We start from the raw sequence: 22,997 nt of genomic DNA on the forward strand, positions 1-22,997 counted from the left end.
AGCCGAAACAAAAGGCTCACGTCATCAGAAGGACTGAGAGGCCGAGAGACTGTCCCTCCGAGCCCGTACCCCGCCCAGGTAGTAATCCACGTTACCTGGGGGCCCGACCCCACTCTCCTCTTTCCTTGAACTAGGCCTGCCGTGCAGAACTCTCTCAACGGGCCTCAGCGGCTCAGCCTGGTAGCTCAACTCTTCCGGGACTACAGGTCCGGGCCGCGACTGTTAGGAAGGTCTCAGGCAGCCGCAGGGCACACGTACCCCATGCCCCTGAGATTACTTTTACTCTGGGTGCACGTTCACCACCGCACCCTACGGGTCTCCTCTGGCACGAAGCCACACACACAACACTGAAGGGGCTTCACGTCGACTCAGAGTGCACGCTCACCAGGCACTCCTCCTTGCGGTCTCCGTTGGCATCAAGACACGCTCACCGCACAGCAGAGACTCACTTTCTTCTGGTGCAGATGATGATCAGCCGATCACCTCCACAGTCCCAGGTTGCACCAAAGCATGCACGCTGCTTCACCGAGACTTACTCCAGCTCCGGTGCCCCGATATCCAGGCGCTCTTCACCAATGCCTTCGGCTGCACCTCGACACGCTCACCGTGTCCGAGCCTCACTTCTCCTCCAGTGCACTCGATCACCAGGCGCTCTTCACCAACGCCTTCGATGCACCCCGACATTCACCCTGCGCGTCCGAGGCTCACTCCACTTCCGATGCACACGTTATCCAGTATTAGGGTATCTTTCATAGATTCACATGCCTGAATCATTCCCCGTCGTCGGGATGGGAGTCACCGGTAAATAACAAAGCAATGTCTAGAAGACATATAGAGTAACAGGCCCCAAAGGGCCCTAGCTTAGAAAGCTATCCACGTCCTTATGTAAAAAGGACCAAAGTTTGGCCAGTAGCCAATCAGCTAGCACCACCCTCTAGAACCCTCCTGGAAGGAGCTCTAGTCCCTCAGATTTTCTACCGCACGTCGTGCTAAGGGAGTCTCCACTGAGCTCTGCTCATTGCTTCTGGTTTACCAGTGTTTTTCTACTCAAAACTTTCGGATTTGTCATGGCTGATACTCCTAAGAAAGGACTCTTCAGATCCTCTGCTTCCTGTGGGAAGAAAAGGCTCCACGTGGATGATCAGCATAAGGACTGCCTTTATTGTCTGTACCCCAGCCACAGTGCCAAGGATTGCAAGGTATGTCGTACCTTTTCATCCAAGACCCTGAAGGACAGAGAAGGGCGCCTTTTAATCTGGCTACAAAGGCTGAAGGACAAGGACTCTGTGGTGTCCTCTGAGGAGAGTGAGAGTTCTATTATATCTTCTCACTCCTCACGCAAACGACCAAGGGCGTCCTCTCCGGGCCCTTCGTCGCATCCACCTTCTAAGAAGCCACACAAACGGTCTTCCGAGGTTCTGGACTCGTCTATGCCAGGAATCACCTCTCCTCCAGATGTCCAGGTTACTTTTAAAAAGCCAGTTTCTGCCCCGTCGCCGACGACCACCTCGTTGACGGTGGCTTCATCGATGAAAAGACATCCATCGACGGCAGTCGTTGTAACTTCGTCGACGGCGACGATATCTACGGTCATATCCCACTCAATGACCACGTCGACGACGACAACACCATCGTCGACGGCTGGTAAAATGATCTCGTCGACGCTAAAAATCAAAAAGTCGTCGTCAGCTAAGCCGCCGACGACACCGTCGACAGCAGGACCGTCGACGACAGCGCCATCGTCGACACCCACGTCGACGAAGCCACCGTCGACGAGACCGTCGTCGTCGACGACGACGAGAACACCGTCGACGAGACCAGTATCGTCGACGCTATCGTCGACTCCATCGTCGTCGAAGAAACAACTCTCGTCTTCCTCACTGACGACGACGCCACCATCGCTGTCCTTGTCGACGCTGTCTCATATGCCTATTACACCGCCTACACCTCTACTGTCGACGGGCCCGTCGACAGTTATTGACTCTGAGATGCCAAATACATTTGTGCACCTCAAAATCACCAAACGGGCACTAACACCGGCCCTTACATCACCCAGTCGGGTCCCTACTTTGCCACCTGCTCAACTTTTCGAGGAGGAAAATTCAGAGGACGACAGTATGTTCCCAGCTGCGACAAGCCCTTCACAGCTACATGTCAAATACCAAGATACATCTGACTACGAGGACTTGGACCAGGATTACCACCCGGTTCCACCTCCACAATATGTGCAGCCACCACCTTCTATGGTTTGCCTGCCTGCATCACTGGTCACGGACCTCCAATTCCTGATCTCGGACTACAAACAGAGGTTTCCGACGCCGGCGCCTCCAACACCAGTTGCGCCACCAACACCAAGGCCAAGACCGCCACAATTGGTGCTGCAATCAGAGCCTATTGCAGTGCCACTTCCTCCCACAACAGATGAGGAAGAAGAGGACGAGCCTGAAGAAGGAGAACTTCAGGACATCCATTCTCCCCAGGACGAATGGGATGATTATATCCTTCCCTGTCCGACTTCTCCTGCTCCCACCACGGCCGACTCGCCTCCAGAAGATATTGGCGGCTTCCATAACATTATAGAGAGAGCGGCCCAGCGCTTTCAAATTCCGATGCCCTCGCATCAGCAAGACTGCTTCCTGTATGACTTTAAGGAACCCTTTAAGAAGTCCGTACGAGCAATACCAATGATAGACTACATTTGGGAACAGGGAGTTAAAATTATGCAACATCCTTCCTCTGTCCCCCCAGTGTTACCACGCCTGGACAAGAAATATAAAGCGCCGTACACAGCTCCGGTTTGTCTCACGGGCCACCCGAAGCCGGATTCGGTCATTACGCAGGCCGCACAGAGGAGGTCAAGCAACCCGGCTGCTCTATTGACAGCTCCACCTGATAAGGAGGGCAGGCGCTTAGACACCATTGGCAAACGGTTCTCCTCCATGTCGGCCTTGACGGTGAGGGCCTCTAACGCCCTGGCTCTTTTGGGGCGTTATAATCGCCAAATGTGGGCAGACATTGCACCATACATGGCAGACCTGCCAGAGGAGTCCAAAGAAGATGCAAAAAAGATCTTGCTTGAGGGAGAAAGATCGGCCTCGGAAATAATTGACTGTGCAATGGATATTGCTTCTACTGGCTTCCGGCAATTAGCGGGCGCAGCAGTTCTCCGACGCCAGGCTTGGCTCAAGGCTACCTCCTTCAGACCGGAGGTCCAGACTAAGGTGTTGGACATGCCTTACGATGGCCAACTTCTTTTTGGCACCCACTTTGATGAGGCGTTACAGGGGATTAAAAAAGACAATTGCAATTCCGGAACCCTTCCTTTCGGGGCCCCAGGGGAAGAGGTCAATCCTCTGGTAGGGGAGAATTCCACCAACGTTCTTCATTCTCCTCCTCCCAGCAACACCACCCGCAATATCAACAGCGGCAACAATCCACATACACGAAGTCTTCCTTTCGTGGTAAAGGTGGACGGCAAAAGGGAACCTCCAGACGCCAATGACTTACAACTACGGCCGGCCTCCATCTTCTCGCCACCCTCCAAGATTGGCGGCAAAATTTCCCACTTTCTCCAAAATTGGCGAAGAATAACTACGGACCGTTGGGTCCTACAATTAGTACAATTCGGCCATTCCCTGGAGTTTATACAAATCCCTCCTCCCACCCCTCCCCGCCCAACACTTCACAAAAACCTACGTCTGTTACTCTTGGAGGTGAAGACTATGCTCCAAAAAGGAGCTATAGAGCGAGTTCCCACAAATCAACGGGGAAAAGGGTTCTACTCCCGCTTCTTCCTTATCAGGAAAAAGGAGAAGAAATGGAGGCCGATATTGGACTTACGGAATCTGACCAACTATCTAAAACAACAGTCGTTTCGTATGGTCACCATTCAGGAGGTATTACATCTGCTCAATGCGAACGACTATATGGTGTCGTTAGACCTGCAAGATGCCTATTTCCATATTCCAATACATCGCAACCACAAGAAATTCCTACGTTTCGTGGTGGCCGGCAGACATTACCAGTTCCGGGTTCTGCCGTTTGGCCTCAAATCGGCACCCCGCATTTTTACCAAATGTCTAGCTCCAGTGGCGGCCTACCTACGCCATCACCATCATCAGGTCTTTCCCTATCTAGACGACTGGCTAGTCAAGTCTCCATCTCTTCAGGGCGCGTCCAGGTCTTCAAACGCCTGTCTAACGCTCTTCGATTCACTAGGCCTAACGCTCAATCGAGAGAAGTCCGTCCTTCAGCCGTCTCAGCGCATGAACTTTCTGGGCGCTACTCTGGACACTGTACTGCGGAAAACTTTTCCATCGAAGGAACGGAAGGACAAGCTGCAGGCTTTAGCTCTCAGGATAATGTCCGAAAGGACGCTGTCAGGGCGTCTCTTCAAATCCCTTCTCGGGATGATGTCTTCTTGCATTCTCTTGGTCCCGCATTGTCGTCTCCATATGCAACCCCTTCAAGAAGAACTGTCGGATCAATGGGTACTGTGTACAGGATCCTTCGACGACGTCATCCAAGTCACACTTGTGATCAGGAAGGCCTTACGATGGTGGGTGTCTCCCCAGAACCTTTCAAAAGGCTTGCCTTTCTTGCTTCCTGCAGCACCCCACATAATCACCACGGATGCTTCCCTGGAGGGCTGGGGAGCCTTCCTTCAGGAGCTTCAGATAAGCGGGAAATGGTCCCCTACAGAGAGGGCACTCCATATCAACCTCCTAGAGCTGCGCGCCGTCTACCTGGCTCTGGTGGCTTTCCTCCCAAGAATCAAGAACTCCATGGTGCTTGTCAGAACAGACAACACAACGACAATGCACTATTTGAACAAGCAGGGAGGAACACGCTCGCTGACACTTTCTCGAGAATCACAAAAAATTTGGAGTTGGCTACTCACTCACAACATCTCTCTGCGAGCAGATTATGTGCCAGGCGTCCACAACGTGTTGGCAGATTCCCTCAGCAGACGGCAGTCAACTTGCCACGAGTGGGAACTGGACCAACAAGTCCTCAACAGCATCTTCGATCAATGGGGCACCCCTTCTCTGGACCTATTCGCCACCCAGATCAACGCCAAATGCCAACACTTTGCAAGCTGGCATCCCCAACAAGGGTCTCTGGGGAATGCCTTTTCGATAGCATGGTGCAACGTCTTTGCGTACGCCTTTCCGCCGTTTCCCCTAATTCCCAGGGTGTTACGGAAGATGAAAGCGGAGCCCTGCACTCTGATATTGATAGCCCCAGCTTGGCCACGTCAGCACTGGTTCACGGAGCTTCACATCCTCTCCCCGGAACCTCCAGTCAAACTGCACCCGTTTCCATCTCTGCTAATGCTGCACAATCAACAGGTTCAGCATCCGGATCCAGCGTCTCTCAGGTTATCGGCATGGCTCCTGAGTACAGAGAATTCCAGAGCTTAGACATTCCTCCGGATTGCAGACAAATCCTAGCTCGAGCTCGAGCGGATAGCACCAACAAGACAAGACATATTCACTGAAGTGGAAACGATTCTGCATATGGTGCAAGACAAACGGGTTGCACCCACTTTCTTCAACCCCGGAGCAGATTTTACCGTATCTCCTGCATCTCGCAAAATCCGGTCTAGCTCACGCCTCCATCAAAGTACACCTAGCGGCGATATCTCGCTTTCGGAGGTCCTCTACAGGTCCATCTTTGTGGTCTCACAGACTTATCAAACAATTTCTTAAAGGGCTGTTTCGAACTTTTCCTCCAGTGAAGCCTGTACCACCGGCTTGGCATCTTAACACGGTTTTGGCTCAGCTGATGAAACACCCGTTTGAGCCAATCCACAGAGCAGATATTAAGTATGTCTCCTGGAAGCTTGCACTCCTGCTGGCCCTTACCTCGGCAAGACGGGTTGGAGAACTACAGGCGTTCTCAATCCAGGACCCTTTCATTCAGTTCAAGAGCGACAGGGTCATTCTTCGGACGAATCCGAAGTTTATCCCTAAGGTTCCGACCCAGTTCCACCTCAATGAACCTATCATACTACGTTCATTCTTCCCGAATCCACACACAGGGGCAGAAAAGGCTCTTCATTCATTAGATATTAAGCGCTGCCTCAAGTTTTACATTGAAAGGACTAAAACATTTCGGAAGTCTAATCAACTTTTTGTGGCATACAGTAGGCCTAGAAAAGAGCTACCGCTCACCAAACAGAGCATTTCCCGATGGATCTCTTCAGCCATAACCTTCTGTCACCAACAGGCAGGACGTCCACTGCAATCAGCAGTTCGTGCCCATTCTACAAGGGCGATGTCTACTTCCATGGCACTGTTTGCCGGAGTGTCCAAGGTGGATATTTGTAGAGCGGCCACATGGAAGACGCCGCATACATTCACCAGGCATTACTGCCTGGACACGGAGATCATGAAGGATGCTGCAGTGGGGCAAGCTGTACTCCGTCATCTATTTCAATAGAGGTGAGCCCTTTCCTTTTTCATACCACCATCCTGGTCTCTTTACGCACATTTCACACTGTTATGTTGGCATTACCTGGTTTATGATTCTTTGATACTTTATCTTTCACATGGATATGTTATTATCTAGTGACTGTATATTTACTGTGCCTGCCGAAATGTGCTTTGTATTGCTTACTATTCTGATTCAGGCATGTGAATCTATGAAAGATACCCTAATACTGGATAAGGAACGCGTTACTTACCTGTAACTGCGGTTATCCAGTATTGGTATCTTTCATAGATTCACATGCATCCCACCCACCTCCCCTGGAAGGGCTCTCTTGGATCTCTCAGTGATACCACTACTTAGCACTGTGCTTACGAAAATCTGAGGGACTAGAGCTCCTTCCAGGAGGGTTCTAGAGGGTGGTGCTAGCTGATTGGCTACTGGCCAAACTTTAGTCCTTTTTACATAAGGACGTGGATAGCTTTCTAAGCTAGGGCCCTTTGGGGCCCGTTACTCTATATGTCTTCTAGACATTGCTTTGTTATTTACCGGTGACTCCCATCCCGACGACGGGGAATGATTCAGGCATGTGAATCTATGAAAGATACCAATACTGGATAACCGCAGTTACAGGTAAGTAACGCTTTCCTTGGTCAGGCGCTCCTCACCAACGCCTCCTGTGCACCACGACACACACCCTGCGCGTCCGAGACTCACTCCAGCTTTGATGCACATGCAGACCAGACGTTCCTCACCAGCGCCTGCGGTGCACCACGACACGCACCCTGCGCATCAGAGTCTCACTCCAGCTTCGGTGCACACGCTGACCAGGCACTCTTCCCTAACGCCTGTGGTGCACCACGACACGCACCAAGCGCGTCCGAGATTCACTTCAGCTTCAGTGCACACGTTGACCAGGCGCTCTTTCTAATGTCTCCTGTGCACCAAGACACGCACCACGCGCGTCTGAGTCTCACTTCTCCTCCATGTGTCCAAGATCACAGGGCACACCTTCCGAGGGTCTCAAGCTGCCACAACACGCGCCCACCGCGTCGCTTGAAACTTCTCTGGAAGCTTTTATATTCCTGTGTTTCCAAACAGGGAGCCAGGTCACCTTGGGCCCTTGGGGTTAATAGACACAGCATAAAGCACAGTCTTTGTCAAGCAGGGGGACCCAGCGCCTCCAAGCACTGTCCCAACAGCCTCTTCCTTAGTTAGAGCAGCAACCGCAGACCAGCCCCAGATCAGGAAGCAAGGCTTGGTCTTTACCCAGCAGTCTCTTCAGTTACTCCTTCTTTAGCAGAGGTTCCTCTTGACCACAGAAACGGGTCCAAGCCTTTTCAGTCTCAATCCGTTCCTGTTTCATTCCAACGTTCAGGGGCCTCAGCTCTCATACTTATACCCCTAAATGTCTTTGAAGTTTGTATGTGCTCAGAGGTCCCTGACCCCTGCCCAAATCAGTTCTGGGTGTCTCCCTCCCAGTGTCACCTTTCTCCCTTTGATACTGGGGGTCTGGATCCTTAATCACTCAGAAGGAGATGGGTCAGTTGGTTTATAGCACCAGCGCAGGCCTTTTCATCTCCCGGGCTTCTCCTCCCCCTACTCTCCAGATGCAGGGCAGCCTGGTGCCATCTCAACTCCTCCCCCTCCCCCCCCCCCCCCCCACCCCCCAGGTCAAGACTTCTCCCAGCTTCTCGCACCTCTCAGATTCAGACAGTCAATCCACATTCAGCAGAGACACACAGAAATGCTTAATGCACAAAACTCAGCCACTTTCTAAAAGAGTGGTTTCTGAACACACAGTGACAAAACCACTTTCATAGAAAGATGTGTTATGACACTGAGTTCATACATACTAAACCTCACCTCTCTATTTTAAACTGATAGGAAACTAGGCTAACAAAACACAATACCCAGCCTCCCCCATTCTGTCCTATGGGCAGGATGGCCTTTCACCAGTCAGAACATAGCACACCCTCAGTATATGTTTTGCCTTTTACTTACACTGCACCCTGCCCAGGGGTTACCTGGGACCTACCACAGGGGTGCCCACTGTGTACGCAAAAGGGAAAGTCAGGCCTGACAAGTGGTTGCACTTGTCAGTACAACATGCTAACTTAGCACACTGTGCGCGGGCCCTACACTGAAGGCCTGAGTTCCCTTCTCTGCGCGCCTTTGCATTACTAGCCCTTGCACACACATTGCACATCGCTAGGGACTTTTACTAGTAAGGCAAACATACCAATCATGACCAACCAATTACCATTACACTTTACATAGGGAACACTTGTACTTTGATACTGATCGGAGGTGGCAAAGTACCCAAAGCATCTAAAAGCAAAGGTGGTAGAGGTAAAAAGTCTGGGGTAATTATGCCGGGTCTAACACCCATGTAGAGCTCAGTTGATTCCAGGGGAAAGTATTTAACATTCTCTTTATATCAATTATTATATGTATTTTCCTTGAATGTGATTAGAGGGAAATGTTATCTCTACCTTGTTTCTTTCTTTGCAGGCTGCATTGTATCGGCTCAGTGGTGACTGGAATCCTTTGCATATTGACCCTAGTTTTGCAGGCCTTGGAGGTCAGTCTTTTAAAACCATGTTCAAAGATTAATACTCATTGCTGTAAAAACATTCTTCTTATTTACTGTTGTAAGTTCAATTCTTAATTGCCAGTTAAATTCTAGAAGCTGGGTGAGCTAAAAAACGTCAATGACATACAATTATGCCATAATTCTAGCTCTCGAGTGATCTAATGTTCCAGTCTTAATGTCGTTTTTTCCTCTCAAGTTTGACATTTTAAACCAGGGCGTATATATAATCAAAGATTTAAAGTGACTTGCGGACCTGTGATGTTGTAGCAATTTGCTGGATTGCAACTAGAAGCGCTTTGGAGGCTTTGCTTTTCAGCCTGTTTTGCATTTCAAGTATTGAGAATGCCTGGCTTGCTCTTCCATGGCCGGGGTTAAATTGTGCTGCTTTCTATTGCACTTAATTGTGTGCCTTTCTGTCGCGTGTAGGGAGCTGTTTAGAACTAAAGAATTAGCCAAAAATGTGGCATTAGAATTAATAAGTGCAGTATTTCTTTACTCAGATACATTTTTGTTTACAATTGATCTCAGATATTGTAGCTTACTTAATTGAATTTTTTAACAGTCTCAGAATTTTGTGTCAAAATTGTCAAAGTTTTGACATGGAGTTTGAGTCAAGAGTCTACGACTGCTGCTGTGCCACAATGACCATTTTTAATGATAGTATCTTGGTTCATTAGTCCAGTTAATACTTTTAGAAGACTTTGGGCCTTCTTTAGAGTTCAGCAGGCATTGTGCTCTGCTACAAAGTACGGCCCGGGGGTCGAATGTGGCACTTCTTATCTTTACATGCGTCCCCCTGGTCAATGGCAGCAATGGACTGGACTCAGAACTAACATTAAGAAGATAATGGTAAATAAACAGCCATGCATTTATTCAAAGATTAATTTAGGTTTAAGAAATAAAGTAACTAGGTCGTCCTTCGGGGCGTGGCCCAACAAGATGGCCGAGTAAACATTTCTACTGGTGTTCCCGTCGACACGGATGCAATCCAGCAATATCCTGCAGTGCCCTGGCCTCAAATCCCCTATCGAAAGCTCAGCGTGCCGCCGCTTTCTCCCTGAGGCCAGCCATGGGCTTAATCCTGCAATCCGAAGCGTGTAGCTAGCTCCTGCGGAACGACGCCCTGTTAGACAAGAGCAGCACCCTTTTCTCCACCCCAAACAGGGCCGGGCGGACTGGCTTCCAGCAATCAAATCTGTGTCAAATACCCAAGACCTGGATGACTGGACAGGCTGGCGGGTCCTGCCGACACAGGTGACAGGCTGGGGGACGCTGCCCGGCCCCCTTCCTGTGATTCCCATGGGATTTATTTTTTTTTAAGAGTTTTATATAGCGCTGGCTAGACCCGGAGGTATCAGAGCGCTTAACATGAGGATCGTTGCGTTACAAGTTACAAATTACATCCGTTACCATAGTAAGAACACAGGAAACAGAACTAAGTTAACAGTAGTTCATTGGAGGGCGGGGGCAGAGGGAGACAAAAAGGGGATATCAGGAGAACTATGCCTAATGTCCGGCTGGGTAGGTGATGGTCGAGGGGGTGAACCAGGGCCAATCTCTTCTATAGCTGTCTAGCAGCTCCACCGGTCATCAGCCATGTTGCTCAGATTTCTGCAGTAGGGAATAACAAAGATAGCAGGTTTGCATGGTTACATTAGTTACAGTTGCATAATCAAATATAGGGGATCAGGACCCCAGTAGAGCAAGGAGGGAAGGGAGGGGAGAAACAAAAATAACAGGGGGCAGGGAAGCAGATCAGTTCTGGTAGACCGGCAGTGTCTTATGGGATCACTGAGTTCTGAGATCCGGCGAGGAGATGTGGCCTTGAGACAGCTGGTACAGTGAGGTGAGTCCGGCAGTGAAGTGGAGCGGAGAGCCTCGCGTTCCTGGTGGGGGCCGGCCATGGGAGGATGTGAGAGACCCCCCTGAGAGACTTCCATCCGTACGCTGAGGTGATGAGCCCTTGCCCACTGGCTCCCAGTGACGAGGGGGCGGCCTTGTACGTGTAGGGCAGGGGGTTCCCCACAGCAGCTGTGTGGTGGTGCTGCCTCACGCTTTCGGCGGCCTGCGATACGGACTGGAGGATGTGGACCGTTGGAGGTGTAGACTCCTAAGAGGCCCATATCACGTGTGCTGCTCAGCGAGGGCTAAGCTGGGCATTGAAATACTCTGACAATGGACCACAAATCAGAGGCCTGGTGACATGAAGTGGTGGGTCTTGCGGTGAGGACGGCAGGGCTGCTGCCTGCGGGAGATCTCTGAGTGCCTGAGGAGTGGCGGCAGGGGGGGGGGGGGGCATGAGCTTGGGTCGGCTGGCCCGCGGTACAGGGACCGGCAGAAAAGGAGACGAGTGGGCAGGGGCCCCCAGTTGTGCATAGGCTGCTGAGGCTATGGCATCGGGAAGGGTCTGGAGGAGAGCTGCCTGGACGCCTGGAGGGAGCGGGGCTGCCCCGGCTTGCTTGGCCCCCTGAGCCCGGCATCTAGTTGAGACAGGAGGGTGATAGCTCTAACCCTGAGCGTGGAGACCCCCGGGGAGTCGAGGAGGGCCTAACGCAGACTCATGATCACTCCCTGGGGTGCGGACTGCGGCCCACTTTGTCTTGGCAGAGTCCCTAGGAGATCATGGGGTGACCGAGGGCTTAGCTGGTCGCTCACAGCGTTCTTGCCCCCTGGCCTGTGGGAGCTGTGAGTGCCTGCAACGGGGGAGACATTCAAATGGCCGTTTGCCAATGGCAGTAAGACACGACACCCCTGAAGGGACAATTGGGGTGCACATACAGGAGATAACAGTGACTGACGCGGCGAAGACATCCAGCAGACTGCGGACACTGCCCCCTCTCTGGTAGATGTGCTGGCGGCGATCCAATCTACGCGGGGTGAGGTGGTCCATAAGATTGACTCCGTTGCCATTGAGGTCAACTTGCTGCAATGTGACCTACATAAAGTATCGGACAGGGTGACCACTACTGAACAAAATGTGGATACACAACAAACGGGGTCCGCACACTCCGAGGCACTGTTCTTGACCTCCAGAAATGGGTGGTGCGGCTTGATGACCAGGCAGAGGACTCTGAAGGGAGGTCGCGTAGGGATAATTCACATTTTGTAGGCTTCCCTGATAAAGCGGAAGGACCTCCAATGGAGTTATTTTTTGGAAAACTGGATTACAACCGTCCTGGCCCCAAGAGGCTCTCAAAATGTTTTACCATTGACAGAGCGCACAGGGCGCTCGTCCCCCCTGCCTAAACCTGGAGCGCCACAACGAACAATTATTGCCTGACTTTTTAATTACCCGGACTCTGTCATGCAAGCTATCCGCACCAGATTTCCTTTGCTTTTGAAGTTCACCCTATTTCAGTTTACCGTGACCACACAGAGCGAGTTCAGGACCAGCGGAAAACTTTTCTTGAGGTAAAATGACGTCTCCGGGACCTTCATCTCAAGTAGAAGCTCCACTTTCCAGAAAAACTACAAGTCAAAATCAAAGTTTTTTTTCTTGCCCGCAGAAATGAGGGACTGGTTGGACTCCCAAGGACATCTGGGTGCCTGTTTGGTGCCCTCCACAGAGTCATCCCGATCGTCGATGTCTGGCAGAGCCCCCCCAAGATCAGTATTGTCCGAAATCAGTGGAAATCCTGTGTAGGACTGGGAGCCCAGAATGGATCCGGGTCAGTCCTGATGGGACGTTGCATCCACAGAGGCTGTGCCTGATTCAAATGGGACATCCCAAGATCAATGTATAGACCTGAGCCCAAATAATAAATGGCGCTATTTAAGGCTTGGAACATTTGCAGTGAAACACAGACATACTTGGTTGCATCAGTTAAGTGGAATGATATGCATTAATGGCAATGTGGGGAAGCGCTGGAACTGTTACGTGGGGAAATGTTTGCATAAGGTACCGATGCGGGGGGTTATTCCTCCAGCATGTAGCTGAGCGCTGTCAACGGGGAGGCTTATCCCTCAGAGGATGGCACCTGAGTGGTGGCCTGGAGGTCCCAGCCTCGCACCCAACCAGCTGTCCATCCACTAGCACAGCACAAATGGTTAGGAACTGTTATAATATACATAATTTAGGAGAGAACGGAAACAGCAAATATGGCAGTGTGGTTCCATGTTCTTCTTTGTTTGGGATTTGGTTGGGTTATGCGTTGACACTTGCAAATGCTTACCTTGTTAGACTGGAAGGGTTGGCGATACTGGCCAAGGGGAGGAGGGAAGTTAGATTAGAGATTAATGCACTTGTTATGGTATGGTTTGCTTTGTTACCTTTGCCTGCGTGTCTGAGAACTATTTTAGTATTGCTAGAAAGTTCCCAATGGCTGAGGGGGCTGTGCAGGGTAATGTGGCCGAGCTGTAGTGGTGTGAAAGTATTTTACGAATCAGAGCTGCCTCCGTAACAAAGGTAATCACCTAGAACCTCCGTGGTATAGCTGCCTTTGAAAAACGCAGACGGGTGTTCGCTTATCTGAAAATATGTAGGGTGGCGGTGGCATGCCTACAAGAAACGCATATTTGGGGGGGACTCACTACCATGCTTGAGGAGGCGATGGAAAGGCCAGCTCCGCTACCTCCTATTCAGGCTTTGCATGTAGGATCCTCATAGGGGTGCCTCCTTGGGGTTCCCTTTCAATAGCTACATCATGTTGCGAATCCCGAGTGGAGGTATGTTATTCTACACAGAAAGTTGGAGGGGAGGGAGATCTGTATTATTAATGTGTTATGCCCCTAACGTTGACCGCCCTGCCCTTTTTCCTGCTGTGATGGCAGCGGCGGCCCCCCCTATCTGGGTGCACTGATAATATTGGCAGGCGATGTTAATTGTTTTCTTGATGAATCGTGAGCACATACTAAATCCTGTATGACTCTGATACTAAGGGATATTCTGCTAGGCATGCAGTTATGTGATGTCTGGAGTAGCCATTATACTGCAAAGAGATTGTTTTCATGTCAATCTCTGGTGTCTGGGACTTTTAGCATCCTGGACTACTGGTTTCTCTCAACTGAACTCTCCCATGGAGTGGAGAGGATCACCTATTTTCCCAGATACCTCTCGGATCACATGATTATCCTGTTGAGTCAGGGGGGCCCCATGAGTGCCCGGCGATACCCCTGTGGCACCTTAGAATGGAGGCACTGACTGATCCCCCCCCTTTGTGACTATGGTCTTGGATACTTTGTCACATCACTTGGAAGAAAATTGGGGATCTGCTTCGAGCTGAGCGCTTGAATGGGAGGACATGAAGGTCGTCTTTAGAGGTGTATGTATTAAGACATCTTATGGACTACAATGGCAGTTGGAACAGGACATAAAAACTTGGGTAAAAAACTGGGTAAATTGGAGGTGGAGCGTCCCACTGCCCCCCTAAGTTATGGAGGAGTGGTGCGCCGCCCGGGAGGCCCTGATAGAGGACTAGCACAGACTAGAGAAATTTACATACACTGCATAGCGACAGCCCCTGCATATGGAGGGTGACAGAACGGGAGCTTTGCTTGCCCCTCTGGTAAACGGGAGTTGCCTACGACACCTATAATACAGCTTCAGGAGGGCAAAGGGGAGATAGTATAGACGCAGCATGCGATTCTTGAAGTCCTGGATGTGTATCTTGCTAACGTCTATACAAAACAAGTGTCCCCCGAACTCTAACAGGAGACTATATAGGAATTCCTGACCTCTGTTGCACTCACCAGACTGAAGTCGGAGACAGCTGATGTGCTGGATGCTCCAATTACTAGGGAGTAGCTCCTTGCTGATATTTAGTGTCTCAAGCCGGCTAAGAGCCCTGGGAGTGACGGACTACCAGCAGATTTTTAACAGAGGTTTGCCCCTCTGCTGGTTGACTGCCTTTTAGAAGTCTATAATGAAGCACTCGAAGTTCATTCTTTACCGGACTCCATGCGTTTGGCAGTGGTAGCCATGATACCAAAGCCTGATAGAGACACTTCACTGGCTAGCTCTTACAGGCCGATCTCGCTCTTAAACTTAGATGTGAAAGTCCTTAGTGGTTTCCCACCTCCTCCCACGTATGCTTCTCCTTATACATACAGAGCAAGCAGGCTTTATACAAAGGTGTAGCACCTCTCATAATTTATGATGACTGGCACATGTGTGCCATGCTCCCTGCTTCATGGAAGATGATTATGCTCTAGCACCGCTCGACATAGAGTAAGCCTTCGACTCAGTGGACAGGTATTATGTCTGGCAGGTTCTTCAATGAATTGGAGTGGGTCCCGGTTTCCTTGTATGGGTCCAATTGCTCTATGCCGCCCCCTCGGCCCGATTACATACAGGGGGCTGTCCTTTATTGCCGCTCCTTTTTCGCTGTCGCTATGGAGCCTCTTGCAGCTGCCTTGCATGGAGAGATGGGTGTTTGGGGGTTAACTCTCGGGGAGACCAACCACATGGTCTCCCCATATGCCGATGATACTGGTGTATCTCCATCAACCGGAATGTTCGGTGCCTATCCTCCTTACGGTGCTATAGAAGTTTGGCGATGTCTAAGGTCTCCGTATTAATCTGTGGAACTCCAAATTGATCCCACTTGGGAGGCTGGCAGGTAGACAGACAGATGAATTACCCCGGGTGGTGTTTCCATGGTTGACTGAGGGGAGTAAATATTTGGGGATCCGATTGGTGACTACAGCCTCCTTCTACTTGGATCTTAATGGGGAGGAGTTGTGGAGAGCATACGCTGCTCGATACGGGTCGAGAGGGATTTGCCTTTGTCCCTTATGGGCCAAATAGCAATTGCAAAATTGCTCATTTTTCCCCGGTGCCTATATGCATTACAACATTCACTATACAGGGTCGCCAGACATTATTTTCATACACTTGACGGTCTGTTGGTTGATCTCCTGTGGGGTCCCAAATAAAAAGAGTACGCCTGAAAACACTACAAAGAACATGGGGAGGAGGGAGGCTTGAGGTTTCTTGCCTGGAATTTTAGGTCATGGATTCCCAACTTTAGCACTGGTTGGACAGCGATGATAATTGGGAGAAGCAACTCCTGGCGGGCCAGTATGGTAACGACACTCTGCCGGAGCTCCTGATGCTCGGTTCCGGGGTTCCCACCTCACTTCCCTACATTAAACGCCATGTGGCTAGTTCATGAATGGCAGTGATTAGGAGGGTGGTATGACATGCACCTTATGCCCCAGATATTTCTCTGTGGGTGGTAAGACCCTTCTCATGTATCACTGACTCCATGCCTGTGCGGCGATGGAAGGAGGGAGGATATCAGCTGATGGGGGACCATTATGTTAACACGGGAGGAAGCAGTGAGCTTCAATCTTGGGGAGGACAGTTTCTACAATATGACAAGAAATCAAGGGTTGCGCAAGAGGTCTGGCCGCTCTTCCCTGAGGAGCCCCCTTTCACCAATATATTGAAGATAATTTTGTATATGGCCCAAGGGTGTACACTGGTGCCCCATCTCTACCAGGCCCTACAAGAGGACCTACTGGGTGGGACTCTCCCTGTGCAGACGAAATGGGACACACTGTTTAGGTGAACCTCTAACAGAGGGGGAATGGGTGAGAGTCCATGATTGAGTCTGAAGTATAAGCTCCAATGCACGGTTTAAACTCCTCCAAAAAGTTTGTACATCAGACAAACCTTACCTCACAGACATTATGCATAATTTATTTGAACTGCCTTGGAGCGTGCTTACGGTGTGGATTGCCAGAGGCTGACTTTCTCCATATGACATGGGCCTGTCCGTCCCTTGTTCCCTACTGGGAGACTATACTCGCACGCCTGAAAGAAGCTACAGGTTTGGTGGTTCCCCGGGAGATTCGACAAGTGCTGCTGAGCTTACTTCCGGCCCCAAAACATAAACTGAGCAGGAGATTTATCTTTCTGGGACTGGTATTAGCAAAAAGACGCATTGCGATAGAGTGGCTTTGCCCTATGCCCCCTCTACCTCAGACATGGCTGAGAGACATGTGTTAGTGGGCGACTGCATTGACGGTCCGAATGGAATACGTCAGGAAGGATGAAAAACTTGAAGACGATCTCCCAGCATGGTCCTCTATGCTGTCTGATTTACATGACTGTGAATGAGCTAGTAGCGCAGTTATCCCCGGTGCTTTGACTGCTGGATGGTGGATGGTAGGCGATGACCAAGAATACCTTGGGAAACCTAGGATGCATATGCACAGTCTGCGGTGTCAGAGAAACAAGACCTTGACACGGATGTGGGGAGGGAGGTAGGGGAGTTAATTTGTTTAGTGTTGGCATGGAAATCCATGAACAGGGTGATGGGAGGGGGTTTCTTTATGTACAGTATAAATCTCCTGCAGTGGATCCAATTTACTGGCTTTCAAACGTCAAACTGAAGATTAGGATCTCTCACTTACATGAGACTGCTGTGTTGCTACTCCCCCTCCCTCCCCCGCTTTTTGATACTGTGTAAACTACCGTCGATTGTGTTTTTTGCTTAGTTATGGTTGTATGAGCGGGAGGGAGGAGGATGAATATACATTCGGTAACTTCCTATGTGAAAACTCAATGTGATTCTCAAACGCTAATAAAGTTATAATTAAAAAAAAAAAAACTAGATTAAACACCTTTATTTTTAAAGACATCTTGCACCAGACATTTAAAAATATGATAGTCTGTTCAAAATTTAAAAAAGTGTATATCATTAACATGCGGAACCATTTCATCTTAGTACATCAGATTAGATCACTATATTGACATATATATATATATATATATATATATATATATATATATATATATTATCTACTGGCGGTCGCCAGTAGATAGTTATAGTTAGGACCGTGTTTCCATAGGAAATCCGCATCATTCTATTTGGAATAACTTTGGCGCCGGTTGACGAATCCTCGCGAAATTTTCAAAATAGGTGGGGCGCTCTGCTCCGCTCCTACCCTGAAAGTCTCGGGGGGGATTCGTCAAGCGGGGGCTGAGAGAAAAAAAAATATATATATATGTATATATTTTTTTTTTCTTTCTAAGTGATAGTTTGTTAGTTGTTACATGCACTCTTTGGGTGACCTGGGCTATATTATACATGAACAACATTATGTCTTTTAGTCAAACACTGGGCACCATACACTAGGGACTTATGAGTGAGTCAGTCCTTGCCAACTGGGGGTAGTCAATTCGACATGCACGTAGAAAGGGTTAAACCACTGATACTGAGGTCTGGTTAGCAGGCTTCAGTGAACTCTGAGTTGGGAAATCAGAAGCTAGTAGTCCAAATGTGGGCAAGAAGTGGGGGGGGGCACCCTGCAAAAAGTCTCTTTCCTTCCACCTGAAGACCACAGTCCTGTGGGAAAATGTTGAAAATATGAAAATAATAAACCCATATTACTCTTCTGTATTAGAGTTAATTTTGGCTCAAGGTTAATGTAGAGAACACCAGGCAAGTCGAGTGTTTATTTAGCAATGCGGGTAGAATGGCAGGTTGAGCATCGAGGATGGAGTGGGGGAGGTCTCCATTTGCGGTAAACTCTTGTGATGATTAGAACATTATGAAAGCATTGAGGGATTTTTTGTTTTTGTAATTATTGGTGGAAATTGGGTAGTGTCATGTTCAACATATCGATTGTATCATGGTTGAATGTATTCATGTAAAATCATTATAGCGTTCAAATACAGAAGACTAACATGGGTTTTATGTTATTTTCATATTTAAACAGCACCCCTTGACGAAGGGCATAAAAATAGCCCGAAATGCATTGGGAATGAGATTTTAAGCTGTAAACATGAATTAAGATCCCTACGTGATGTGGTAAGAGGCCTGGATTGGCACAACTGCCTCACGTGAAGCAAATGGGTCTTTGGACAGTGTTATCGTGATCAAGAAAGTCAAGTTGGATAAATTGGAAAAACATGGAATAAACACGTTGAAAATGAAAAAGTCGTAAGTTGACTCTTTAAAGCTGTGCGATTGGGTTTGCAGCACAGTGTAGCTGCAAACTGTTGTTCGAGTTCACGCACGTGCAAGGAGGCGAGGCATGTTTAACCCAGTCTGCACGCAAACAGGAAGAAATTGAGAAAAAAGAAAAATGGACAAATAATGGTGTGCATCTGCTTCCCTTTTGTGTCCTGACTGGGCAGAACCACGAGGACGACCAGCGTGAAGGAGATCCTGGACACCGCCCCCCTCTAGCCAATGGTGAGTTTGAGGCTGGCAGTGAGCACCGACGACGGGCCACAACAGAGAGAGTGTTAGCCTGTGTTTAATGGCCGCTTGCCTGACTTCAAGATGCTGGCCATTGAAGGCACAGGTCCCACCGGGTCACAAGAGAAGGTCTGAGTGAGGCCCACCAATTATGCTGTAATTACGCCTTCTGTGGGAGACCATGGACATCACCCCCTGGAGCACTGTGGAAGGTCTGAGTGGAGGCCGAAGGGATATACAGCGCAGCAGTCACCGGGCAGTGCTGGCTGGAGGGGGAGTGGAGGCTCTGCGGAATCCCTGGTTACATCCCAGAGTAATAATATTCTGCTGCAGCGGGTTGTTGGTTTCGGGCGACCCCACCGGCCTTTATGCCACTGAAGAAGACACAGAGCAATAGGGTATCCAACTATTTAGCCACAGCCGATTCCGGGGGGGTGCCTTTTTGTAGGCTGGAGCCTGACGCCATGCCACTCACGAAAGAGGACCTCCTAGCTTCGCTGAGGAATTTTAAAAAAGAACTGTGGGAGGAGCTTAAGTCAGACCTGGCTGCATCATTTGAGACTCTGAGATCAGACATTAGCTCTCGGTTGCTCTCTCTCCAGCAAGATGTGGATGCGGTTGGCACGAGAGCAGTTGACCTGTAGATCAATTCAACGATTTGGAGGGCCGAGCGAACAGACTAGAGAACACAGTTGAGCTCCTCAACAGCCAACTTAAATCTGCTGCCCTAAAAAACAAGGACCTTGAGAACAGATCGGGTATAGAGAACATACGCATCTGAAATCTGTAGGAGGGAGCGAAGGATCTGACTTAGAGGCATTTATCCAGGGCCATTTTGCAGAGTTGCTGGGGGAATCCGGTCTGAAGATAAAAATTGAAATAGTATATAGGGTGGGGCCCCGATGCGTGGTGAGAAACGTTGACCCAGGGATGTACTTGTCATACTACACTCCTTCAAGGTGAAGGCGCAATCCTCCAGGCGGCACGGAAGGCAAACGAGGTATCCTTTCAAGGCATATCATGTGCCCTTTTTTAGGACTTTGCCTGGGCCACACTAGCGAGGCGCGTGCAATTCAAGCCCTATCACTGACAAACTCAGCCTGGGCTACATCCGTTACAGATGAACATACACTTTTGGCCTGGCCTTTGAGTTCCAGAACAAGTCGCGCCATGTCACTGAGGTTCAGGAGGCGATGCAAATCTTGGGCTTGGCGTCACAGTTTAGACAAGCCGAAGCAGAGAGGAATGATGGAATGGCAGGCCCCGGCTTGAGTCTACCGGAGGATGGACCATGGAAGACGCCACGCAGTCAGAAAATACCCCAAATCCGCTGAAGACAGTTCACCTCACTGGACTGGACCATGGATCTATAGACGGACTCCATGGTGGGGGAGGTCAGTGTGTTGCGGGAATGGACAATGTAGATTGTTTGGACCTTCAATACATTCTGGTTTGATTTTTGTTTTTTTATGTAGTGCATGGGGATGGTTACAGGTAACTAGAAGATCTCACTATCAGATCAGAGGTCAATCCTCGAGAAAGAGATGGAGTCAGATGGGGGGTGGTTTTGACAAGTGGGGTGATTCTCATGGAGCCAAACTACAGCAGTGGGCCAAAGGGCACGTCAGATAATGTTTATCACAACCTTAACATGAAATGTAAGGGGGCTTAACTTACCCGCTAAGCAGCAACGACTGTGGAAACACATTACTGATCAGAGGCATGACATGGTAGCACTACAGGAAACCCACCTCAAGAGCTCCAAGGAGCACCGTCTGAAACATAAATAATACCCATTAATGTACAAATCATCGGCATCTACCAAACACAACGGGGTGGCACTCTTTTTTCACTTACCCTTACGGTTTGCGCCAGAAGGTTGTAAGGCGGACAGGTAGGGGAGGTATGTTATGGTCAAAGGTCGCATAATGGGACAGCGATGTACGTTTGCCACTTTATATGCCCCCAAAACTAATCCGGTAAAATTCCTGAATGCTTTTCTAGCTACCCTGGGGGAGTTTGCGGATGGGGTGATCATATTGCTGGGGGACTTAAACCTTACATGGGAGGCAGGGCTAGATAGTACACATCCACAACGCTCAAACACAGATAGTTTTCCCAAATCTCTCAAAATAACGTTTGGAGACTTGGGGCTTTTGGATGCATGGCGCACGCAAAACCCGGAGCACCGGGATTACACTTTCTTCTCTCATTCCCATAGAAGTTACTCCCGATTAGACTACATCTTTGTAAGTAACAACTTGCGTCATGCTTTACATTCAGCGACATTTTACCCAATAACCCTTTCAGACCACACACCAGTGCTCACATGTATCAACTGGGAGGCCCCGCCCTCTAAATATAAGAGGTGATTTTTCCCACAATCCCTACTCCGGTATAGACTACTGCAAGACTCTGTACAGGCGTCCATAAACGACTTCTTTCAAAACAATAACCCGAGTGACACCTCCCCATTAAACAACTGGGATCCTTCCGGGACAGTGTATAGCCTTAAATTCTAACCTCAACAAGTCTCGGCTTGAGGAATGTCAATCTTTAGGAACAGAACTCCAAAAAGAGGAGAGACTCCACAAAGACAACCCTACCCTGTCACTGCAGAAAAAGGTCACGGCACTGCGTGGGTAACTCAATGCGATCTACAATAATTGGATGGAACTCTCTCTGCTTCGCCTTCAGCGAACAACTTATGATCAGGGCAATAAGATAGACTCCCACTTAGCTAGGCAGCTGAGAGTGAAAAACATGAAAGAATATATAGGAGACATTTGCAATAAACAAGACGAATTACTTGTGCACGACATCGAGAAGGCACAAGCCTGTGGTAGATTTTATCAATCCTTGTATACGGCGGACCTTATGTTTGAAGCTGCGCAGTTAAAATATTTGCAGGTTGTGACCCTACCTCAGGTTTCTAGTGCCCAAAATGAAAGTGTAGGGAGTCCCATTATGAAAGAAGAAATCTGTAGCGCGATAACTAATCTTAAAAGCCACAAATCTCCAGGTTCAGATGGACTGACGGCCCAGTTCTATAAAGCCTATATGGCCGAAATAGTTCCACATCTTATCACATTATTTAACAATATGGCCGATAATGGCGTGGTTACAGACTCAGAGTGAAGCCCTAATCACTTTAATACCCAAACGAGGTTAGGACCGGAGGCAAAGCGGCTCCTACCATCCGATTGCCCTGCTAAATGTAGATGCCAAACTGTAATCAAAATTTTAGCGACTCGGCTTGACAACCTCCTCCCAGACCTGATACATCCAGACCAGTCTGGATTTATAAAGGGCAGGCAGATACTTGATAATATTCGACGAATAGTCCATCTGATTGAAAAAGTCTCCAAGAAATCAGTACCGGCGGTTCTTCTGCCGTTAGACGTTGAGAAGGCACTTGATCATGTGGACTGGCACTTCCTTTTCCACACCATGAGACGGTTCAGCTTCTGCGAAAAAGTTCCTGAGCATGTTTAAAGCCAATTACTCGACTCCCACCGTGAAGGTGTTAATTAGTGGGGTAAGTTCTGGAGGGTTTCAGCTTGGGAGGAGGACGAGGCAGGGGTACCCTCTTCCCCCGTACTGTTTTCCTTAAGCATAGAACCATTGGCAGCCAAGATATGTCAGCATCCACAGATTTATGGTATTCGATTCGCAGAGGAGGAACACAGGATCTTGCTTTTTGCAGATGATATCCTGCTCTCCTTGGCCCACCCCTCTACCTCTCTGCCGGCTAATTTAGAGGAATTACAACACTTTGAGGAAGTGGCAGGTCTTCGCGTTAATTTATCTAAATCGCA

At 49.2% G+C, this 22,997-nt stretch overlaps 1 protein-coding gene across 1 annotated transcript in view; it reads left to right on the forward strand.

The window, feature by feature from the left end:
* The window catches only part of HSD17B4 (hydroxysteroid 17-beta dehydrogenase 4), a 974,808-nt gene that overhangs the window by 807,440 nt on the left and 144,371 nt on the right, over positions 1-22,997 (forward strand). Inside the window, exon 18 of the mRNA XM_085632660.1 lies at positions 8,947-9,016. Within this exon, the coding sequence (XP_085488786.1) occupies positions 8,947-9,016 (70 nt within the window). The remainder of the gene's footprint in view (positions 1-8,946; positions 9,017-22,997) is intronic.

The sequence above is a fragment of the Triturus cristatus genome, chromosome 2_1 (genome assembly GCF_964204655.1).
Source record: "Triturus cristatus chromosome 2_1, aTriCri1.1, whole genome shotgun sequence".
Lineage (NCBI taxonomy): Eukaryota > Metazoa > Chordata > Amphibia > Caudata > Salamandridae > Triturus > Triturus cristatus.